The sequence below is a fragment of the Octopus bimaculoides genome, chromosome 21 (assembly GCF_046866305.1).
Source record: "Octopus bimaculoides isolate indiv1 chromosome 21, ASM4686630v1, whole genome shotgun sequence".
Lineage (NCBI taxonomy): Eukaryota > Metazoa > Mollusca > Cephalopoda > Octopoda > Octopodidae > Octopus > Octopus bimaculoides.
Window position 1 is genome coordinate 12,525,034 of NC_142948.1, and position 10,936 is coordinate 12,535,969.

At 28.5% G+C, this 10,936-nt stretch overlaps 1 protein-coding gene across 2 annotated transcripts in view; it reads right to left on the reverse strand.

Moving 5' to 3' along the window:
- Window positions 1–236: 236 nt before the first annotated feature.
- The window catches only part of LOC106876162 (glutamate receptor ionotropic, kainate 2), a 260,251-nt gene continuing 249,551 nt past the window's right edge, over window positions 237–10,936 (reverse strand). For both annotated transcript variants that reach the window (XM_089338814.1, XM_089338815.1), the window contains one exon: window positions 237–7,166. In XM_089338814.1, the coding sequence (XP_089194940.1) occupies window positions 6,996–7,166 (171 nt within the window). In that variant the 3' untranslated portion in view covers window positions 237–6,995. The remainder of the gene's footprint in view (window positions 7,167–10,936) is intronic.

Sequence of the window (10,936 nt, forward strand, 5' to 3'; positions counted from 1 at the left end):
CTTACAAATATTACAAAAATGTTTCTGACATATTCAATTCTTTTATGTAATATTATAAAACAAATTAGAAATGTATATATATAATTTCGAAAATGAAAACAAATAACAAAATATTAGCAGAAAATGTTACCTCCAATTCACTCTGACTGATGATCCAATTGCTTAAAGAATATTCTTGAGAGAATAGAAGAGAAAACGGATTAGGTAGAATAAACGTAAAGAAAAGGAAACAAATGTGATTTTTTACTTCTTTTAATTCAACAAAGTTTACTGTATATAAAACATGAAATTGGAAATGTCTTATCTTGGTTACAGTTACTCAGAAGCAAACACATACAAAAGAAAATGGAAAAAAAATAAACAAAGGTATATGAAATCAAAAGCAAACACGATGTTTATTAATGACGAAAAAAAATTATTTGGCATTTTATTTTGTTCACCTAGCTCAGAGCTTTATTCCAGCTAATAATTGTGACAAGTAGCAAACTCAAAAAAAGAAACTTATTTATGAAAACGAAAAAAATATCATAAAAGTAATATCAATAATCATAATAGTAAATGTAATAATAATAATAATAAACGAAAGGAAGACAAACTCAAGAGATTCACAAGAAATTGTTATGTTGTTAATACAAAAATTTGTGATAAACTGTAGTGTCTAACCATGAAGAAAAATAAAAATAAACCAAAATTTTCTTAAAATATAATTCAACTGAAGCAAAATCATTAAAATGGTCTACGCTGATTTCGGATACATTATGTTAATATATATATTAATATTGCTATAATAATGCTCATCATTAATAGAATATTAATAACAGTGATAGATATAACAATGTAATAATAAACACTTCCAATGTTGATATATGTTAACGTTATTTACTCAATTATAACATGGTTTTCGTATATATATATATTTTAATTATTGGATTAATATGATTGTATTTCTCATTTCTAATTGTTATTTGTGAACGACGCCGCCGGTGCAAGTGTATATATGTATGTAATATATGTATGGATATAAATATATACATATATATATATGTTTATAAGAACATATATATAATATATACATGCATATGAATTAGTGTTTGGATACATACATATATGTATACATATATACTTACAATTAGACATATGCATGTACATACATATTTATGTACATATGTATGTGTGTACACAGATATATATGCATTTGTATACAGGTAGGTATATAGATAGCTACGCATAGGCATATACGTTTTGTATGTACATATATTTACACATATGTTGACTATATATATATATATATATATATATATATATATATATCAATACGATACATACATATATATGCATGTATGATTATACATATGATATATATATGCATGTATATGTATAATATATGGGATGTTGTTCAGGTTTATTTCGTATTAGTTCATAGTCACATATACATACATTACAAAAATGCTTTCCATGTATGCTTATACATTCAAATCCTGTACGTCTATATGGGTGATTATATTAGGAGTATCAACAAAATTAATAATAATGATAATAATAAAAATGATGATCATAATAATACACAGTTTAACGAAATTAATAACAACATAATATTTCTATTCTAAGTACGTATTCAATGTCCTCAGAAAACTGATGTCACTCACAACAAAATTTCATCACGAAGTCATCAGCACATTGAAGATGAGTCATATAAGATTCAAAGCTGTGAATCAGAAAATGAATTATTCTAACTGGAAGTGGGTCCTCTTATTAACGCATATTCATATAGTTATTTTTTATCTAGAAGTAACCTGAATCTACAACATTTTAGGTTTATATTCCTACAAAGAAAAAATCACGCTTAGGAACTTAGACAAACAAGCCATTATAAATGTGTGTGTATATATATATAGATATAAGTGTGAGAATCTACCTACCTTCCTGTACATTCATATAATCACACACACATAGATGAATATATATATGTATGTATAATGATTAAATCTGCATTCACTCGACGAGAGATGACCTATCTTACAATTAATAGAATGCAATTATAGTCTTTTAGTTTACTTTAACTCTAAAAACGGTAAAAATAGGTTATAGGTGTTATGTATGCTTAATTATAGGGATGTGTGTACACGCAGGTAAACACATACAGGTATATATATATATATCTATCTATGTATGAGTGTCTCTATTCATGCGTTGGTGTTTGTGTTAATTTATGTCTCCGAATATCATTACATGATATGATTTGCAATTTAATTTCCTAAATCATAAAAGTAGCTAGGAGCTTTTCCTATTCATAGATATAGAAATGTATTTTCTGCTATGGGTTATTACAACATTCTAAAACATTATGTTCATTAAAGACACTACCTATATTTAAATGCACAATAATAATAGTACGGACGCGTGAAGACCGTGTATATGTTTATATAGACTGACAAAATATCAAATCTTGAATGCATAAGCATATATTTATGTAAACATTTATACGCGTGTCCCTGTCTGATCATACATACATACATACATATATATGTATATAAGGTTATATATACGGATAAACGTTTTTGCATATATAGACTGATATACATATAATATATACATATGGGTATATATATATGTATATATACATGCATATAAGCTTATATATACGGATAAACGTTTTTGCATATATAGACTGATATACATATAATATATACATATGGGTATATATATATATATATATATATATATATATATATATATATATATGCGTGTGTGTGTGATATATATTGACTGTATGACAAGATTTAATTGTAGCTGCATAACTACTTAATCTTGTCTCTCTATTCGGATAACTCGCCGTAGTTCTTAAATGTTTAAATAATAATAACATATTTAAATAATCATAATAATAAGCATAGTTAATCAAATTATGACAATTATAACGAAACTATCAATTAAATTCATAATGTTTGTATTGAATATAATATTTTATATAGACAAGTTGATGTTCAGGCATATTGTACAGTAATGTTATATATATATAAATAAATATATATACTTACTTACATACACATATACATACATATTCATACACGCATATATGACAATGAAATAGCAAAATGACATTCAGCAGATATACCATATCGTTTGTTGTATGATTATTATACATCTATCTAACTGAATTATTATTATTATTATTATTCTCATCATTATTATTATTATCATCATTCTACTTATAAATTCTCTTATAATTTTAATTATGATGTTTATTCATATGCTTTACTTTTTCTAATTGCATCTATATATTTTTTTTCATGACTACAATATTACTGTAATTATAATATTACAGTTATGGCATTGCAAAGTACGTTTTGATATTATGTTATATGTGCTACATTTAAGTGACTTCACTTTTGAATTTACAAGTCTTCCTATATGTTAGTCGTATTTTCCTCTTCGAAGATATTTGATATTCTACATGTAATTATGTAGTAAGAAAAGTATAAAATATGTTCATGTTATGTTTACTGCTTATTTATATTTTCACTCACACACATATATATTCTGTTTGTGAATGTATATATGTCAGTGTGTGTATTTTATTTAGAATATATATTGATTACTCACTAAATATATATTTCTATCACACGTGTATTTTTGAATCTCTGTTTCTCATTGTTATACCCGCTAATTGTATACGAATATATATATTTATGTATCTCTAATATATATTATTGAAAATCAGGTTATCCCTGTCGTATCCTCAAAATATTGTTTGTGTGTGATTGTATGTATATATGTTGTCCTAATCAGTACCCATTTCCGTAGAAGATGTGGAGGGACTTTTATACTGAGTGTTTACATTACAATCGTTAGAAAAAATACATTCACACAATTCGTTTTATTTGCCATTCTGTTTTCATACCTTTTGTTAATTTTCCCCTCTGCAATTGTGTTGTTGCAAGAATGAGCAAACTGAAATTAACACTAGAATATGGAAGACATCATTGATAGATAATTGTAACTAATGGGCCAGGTGAGAGCTGCTACTGAAAACAAAACAAACCAACAAACTAACGTGTATTAAATGATTTTGGATTATGTAGTGTCGGGCTAAAAGCAACGAGATAACATAATATATTATAGAAGTGTTTCGTGAATATCTGAAGTAAACTATTTTACTGACAGACACATCGACTGAGTGATTGATTGATAGATTAATTGATTGACTGATTATGTGTTTATGCTTTCATTTTGTAATTTTGATTATACTAAAGTTATTACAAAAATGTATTTTACTTGTGAATGTAAAGCAGATAACAGCATTATGCCTGTCTTGTATATCATATCGTTTCTGTTTGTGTCGTATACATAACTTTCTATTGTATACAATATGCAGATTTGGTTTAAAACATTATATCATGTACTAAAGGAAGATCTGACTGAGATTTCGTTGATAAAAATTTTATATTTCACTCAGTCTCACTTATTCACTCTCTCTCATTCTCGTGATTTTTAATCAGTATAGATTAAACTTTTCTCAGCTTTTCATATTACAATCAAGGATTTAATAACCATCTTCCTTTCGTTACTCTATTTGAATTGTTCTGTTATGCGTTGTATTTTACATATTTACTTTTAGATATATTATGTTTCATTTGTAACTTCGGCTTTGCTTCCTAATGCATAGTTTGTTAGATGATGATTTGATAGCATAAGATAGATATAGGTACAAGGATATATATCGGAGGTGTGTGGGGGTTTTATCTCTGTGTATGTATCTATATGTCTGTATATTTATGTATTTAAAGATATATATATATATGTGTGTACTTTTGCGAGAAGTATGTGTGTACATTTGTATATGTATATATCATACGTAAAAGTGAGTTATAGAGCGTAATGAAAATAAGGTATAATACCAGAAGCAGTAAACAGGAGGAAAATTGTTACACTAATTGCGTTTCTTTTTTCCTCTTTGGAACAGTAATTTGGAGGGTTATAAGCCTTTCGTTCTCATTTACCTTTCTGAAAAAAAAAAAAAAGCTATTAAAAGAGGGATTAGGGCAGTTTTGTTTGAAAGATATTTTATCAAGTGGAAAATGGTTATTGGAAGTAGTAGTTATTCTTGCTTAAAACAACGCATTCGTCAAAAAGTATTTAGAAAAAAGACACACGCACACATAATTTTGACAGAATTTGGTTGCCGGAGAAAACTGTCTTTTTTTCGCTTTTTTCCCATACATTTACCTGTATGCGAATTTTGTGGAGTTTCCTTTAGTTTTCGTTTTCTTTCGTGTATTCAGCATTGGACCTTACATTTAAGAATTTTTAGGTCTTTAAGTTGGCCCATTTATTTGTTCTGTTCATTTGTATAAAAGTTGTAAATTTTTTCGTTAGTTATTCCTTTTCTTTTTCACCTTCCTTTAGAAAGCATTTTGCAAAACAGTCAGTTTTCTGTTAATGGTCTCACTTGTGTATTCTCATAGTTTTTCTTCTTTTGTTTTTGCTGTATTTAAATTTTATTCGTAACAAATTTTATTTTGAAAATGTCTAGTAATATATACTTTTTTTTTCCATTTCTTCGCAAATATGTCCAAACATTCATGATCGTCTTATTTTTATTGTTTGCATGCATGATCGTTCCGTTGCTGACCAATCTGCGTCATACTTTTCAGACAATCTATTATTGAAAAAGAAATTCATGCTCAGTATATGAGTGTAGAAATACACACAGACACATATAATATATATACTTACATTTTTAGAATATACACGCAAGTGCAAATGGACATATTTTGTAGTGAGATATAGTAAGGGAGTATGTTTGAACATGCATATACACACAAACATACCTGAGAATACACATGTACTGAGTTACACTGATACATACACAGAAAAATATAACAGAAAACAGTCAACAGACACAAATAAAAGAAAGGGAGAAAAGATTATTTGTGTATATGTGCATGTTTGTATAATACACAACAGAGTTTCATGTTTGCATGTTTTAGTTGTTGTTGTTGTTTCTTTACAATTTTGTTTCTATTCTATTTGAAAAAAAATTATAATCTAATAAATACATTTCATTTCAATTATCGTAATCAGCATGCATTATTTTTTTTGTTAATTGATTTGAAAATTGAATTTGTTTTTATTTTGCGACCATCACAACTCATTGTAATATTACGATCTGCATCCTGTTTCACAATAACAGGCAGATTGCGTGTGTATGTGTGTGTGTGTGTATAATAAGACAATCCAAACAGCCAGTCTTAAGGCACTGTTGGTCCAAAACTCTTTAAACCACAAATGCAATTATCAGTGTATTAAAATCATTCACTTCTCAAAATGAAATTGTCTGTTTTATTTTTATTTAATTTTTTTTTTAATCATACAAAGAGAAAATTTACAAAAAACTTCGTTCGATTTTTCTTAATCGTCAAATTTGTCTTTATATTTTTTTGTCTTTTTGGTCATATTGTTTTTGTTTCTGTGTGTTGTGTTTTTTTGTATTTTTTTTATTCAAGTAATATTTTTGTGTCAAATCATTTCGCTTGCAATAGTTGAATTACTATTGAACGAAATGATTTGTGTGTGTACGTATCGGATACCAGCAATAAAAAAAATCTTGAAGATGATTTGTGTAATAATCGAAAAAGTATATAGTTTTCAATTATATATATATATATATATATATATATATATATATATATATATATATACATATATATAGTGTGAAAATGATTTTTTCTGCTCAGTCTGAATTGTTTTCCCTTAATTGTTTTGGTTTATTTTGATTTGAAATTCAATTCGTAAACATTAGTTCCGAAAAGAAAACAAAAAAAAATTGAGTAGAATTTGGTGATGCGTTTAAATTTGTCTTCACAGTAATAATTAGTAGGAAAAAAATGCATTGATACCGGGGTACGATTTCATGCGACTCGACAACTTGTCTTGACCGCAAAAACTATGAACCGCTTCTTGGATCATATTAAGGTAATACATTGGGCGTTTTGTCATGTGTTCATGTCTTTCGTTAAGAATGAATTCTGACCAGAAGTCAGAGGGACGAGTTGATGGTTGTCTAGCCTAGCGTCATCTGATTTTGTCTTGCCATTTTTGCGAGATGAACCCAAACAAGTAATAGCGACTCTCAGCTCTTGTGATACTTCGGTACAGAATGGCTGCTGCAAAAGTCAAAAGAGAAAACAAGAATTTATAATTAGATTACATTCTAAAAACATTTAAATATGTGCGTTTGTATGATTTAAAAAAAACAACTTTTAAACATTCATAAAATAAATAGTTGTTCGATATATATATATATATATATATATATATATATATATATATATATATATATATGAATATCTATGTATGAATATACATATGCATACATATATATATATAGATATACATACATATATACATCTATATATATAGATATACATACATATATACATCTATATATATATATATATATATAGGCATACATATATACATATACATGTATATACATATATATATAGGCATACATATATACATATACATGTATATACATACACATGTATATACATATATACATACATATATATGCACATACATACATATGTATACATATATATATATATATATATATACATATATATGCACATACATACATATGTATACATATATATATATATATATATATATATATATATATATATATATACATATGTGTACATATATGTATACATACATATGTATATATAGACATATATGTATATATAGACATGTATACATATATATGTATATATAGACATGGATACATATATACGTATATATAGACATACATACAAGTATATATATATATATATATATATATATATATATATATATATATAACAAGGATTAAAAAATGTAGGCTTCGAGGGAGTGACAAATTTTAATAATATATTGGTTTAACGCATAAGTGGAAGTGTCATAGCATTTTATTTTCGGAAGTCCAGAAGGGCTAAGTCTAATTTTACAGTTTCTTTACTATCAGTGATACACTTATTATTATTTCCCTATCTGATTCTACGCATTTTAATATCCTAAGTATAGGTTGCACAACACTTTTAAGTACTAATCGTTTCAGTGATATACGTTTTCGAACACGCACTATATAGATGGTGAGTGAGTGCTTTGAATATATAATTCATGAAACATCAAAAGGTAATACAGCCACAAAATACAAGTTATTAAGTGATTAACCGTGATATATTATTTTTATAGTTCCGGACAAGTATGAAACTGCGGTCAGTGAGTATTGTCATATTTAATGCATGGACTATTAAAAGTCAAAACGAGCAGTAAATGTATAGTGAAAGTAAACACTCTAATTGAATAACACCGTTTGTTTGTTTTAATTTTTTTTCTTATTTACTACAGCAAATACGGTAGTTAATTTCGAACATGGTTTCATTGTCTCTTTACCTTTTATTGGTTTATTTATTATCCGGAGTACACCCTTCCCGTAACAAACTAAATTAATAGTGAATGTATTACTGACTAAACATACAATATATATATATATATATATATATATATATATATATATATATATATATATAATAGAAATTGAACCCACGATAATCGGATATTTTACAAGAATTAAACATAACAGAGGAGAAAAATTATAGGCAATTAGGTTTGGGTTGACAGGGTAAACATTTGAGAGTTCAACGTTTCTGAAAATGGTTGGTTCTCGTTAAGACAAAAAAAAAAAAAAGGAAAAACAACGAAACAAAAGAGTTTCATAGAAGCATTACTTTGCGATGGAAACCATATTGCAAATGGTTATAATAAGAGACAATAGTGAGTAGGACGAAACGTAATTTTCATTTTTCAGAATGTTATACAGTGGCAAAATACTTTGTAAATACGATGTGAAGAAGGAGATTCTAGGAAGTTAATATATGGGGATGAAGATGGAAAATGCGCTATCAAAATCAATGTAATACAGACTGAAGACTGTAGAATGTTGATTGTTAATTGAAAATAGAGATTATTGTGATACGGTTACTGGTGCAACTATCATAAAAATAAGAATTTAGAAGCTTCGAGATAGTGGAATATTTCTTTTTGAGAACTGCGTATAACGAAACAAATAATGCTATAAATGATAACGTGTAAATGTTAGGTTAAAAACACCTGGATAGGTAAAGACGAATGCTGCCCGTGGGACAGAAATTTGGGTATAAAAGCAGTCAACCGGATGAAGGATTTGGCCCCATTGTCTCCAGCAATCATAATGGTATACATCCTACCTATAATGGTATACTTTCTATCACACATGTATTCTTGAATCTCTGTTTCTCATTTTTATACCCGCTAATTGTATACGAATATATATATTTATATATGTATATATATATTATTGAAAATCAGGTTATCCCTGTGGCATCCTCAAAATATTGTTTGTGTGTGATTGTATGTATATATGTTGTCCTAATCAGTACCCATTTCCGTAATCATAATGGTATACTTCCTATCTTTCATAGAGGTGGGTGTCGTTGAATGAGTGTAGAGTATAGCAAAAGTTTATAATTTGAACGGTGTTTGTTATTCCAGGAAGAAGAAAAATAAGTTGAAGAGGTGGAGGATTATGCAGGCTCTCTGTGTGTGTTTGATTTAAGATTTTCAGCCGAGAGAGAAAGGATCAGTTGTATTTATAGGAATATAAGTCGGGTAGTTGTAGGGGGAATTAGACACTTGATAATAGAAAAGTGTGTCGCAGGTACAAAGAAATTGGTGGTTGTCAATTGGATCCCTCATCGTCGTAACCGACGGAATACCACTTGTATGGTAGACAAGTTGTTGAAAATCATCAGCATTATATAGGTCACAACGCATTGCAACTAATTTCAAGTTGGCTAATTTCATGATGCAATTGCCCAGTGGTTAGGGCAGCGGACGACGATCGTGGTTTCGATTCCCAGACCGGGCGTTGTGTGTGTTTATTGAACGAAAATACCTACAGCGCCACAAAATACGGCAGGGGTGGGGGTGGCGGCTCCTGTTGCACTCTTTCGCCCCAACTTTCTCTCACTCTTTCTTCCTATTCCTTGAGTAAAGCTGCGATGGACTGGCGTCCCGTCCAGCTAGAGGGAAACACATATGCCATAGAAACCAGGAAACCGGGCCCATGAGCCTGGCTAGGCTTTAAAAGGGCACATAAATAAATTTCATGATGAGATTATGGCGGTGGTAAATGTGAAAGAGAATATACCGGCAAGCCAGGAAAACACCGAAGCCATTGAACCACTTTCGAAATATGGAAGTTATTCAATCTGTAGTTACCAATTAGTTACCAATTATACCATAGATGCTGTATGGTCTGACAACCATTTATGAGTGATTTACAGAAAATAAAAAATATGTCTATTTCTTTTTTATATTTATTTCTATTATGGAGCTAATTAAACCCTGTTTCAGCAATGAAAATTGTTATTTCTCTGACGCAAACTACTTGGGATTGTATTAGCCTGTAGTATGAGGTGGCGGCGTGTAACTTGCTGCAGCTTGGCTGATATTTCTCACAGATCGAATAACGATATGAAGATTCCCAAGTCGGTGAACATTATATATCGTAGACTCCCTGTGAAGTTACATTCTTCTCGGTGTTAGTATCACCTATCTAGTATGATATATTGTGTTTTATTAATTTGATTTTTGATGAAATCTTGTCTGTTCGGTAAAGCAAAACTAATGTGTCAAACAGACTTAGTGTTTTCATCAAATACTTCATCACCGAACGAAATTTTGGTATGAAGAAGCTTTGGTTATGCTACGTTAATGAGAACTGAGATAACTAACCAGCAATACACAAACAAAACAAACATATAATGAAAAAAAAACTACTGTAATTTCAAACTTTGCATTATCGTTGATCATCCTAAATTAGCTTGATATTGTAACAAAATAAAACAAA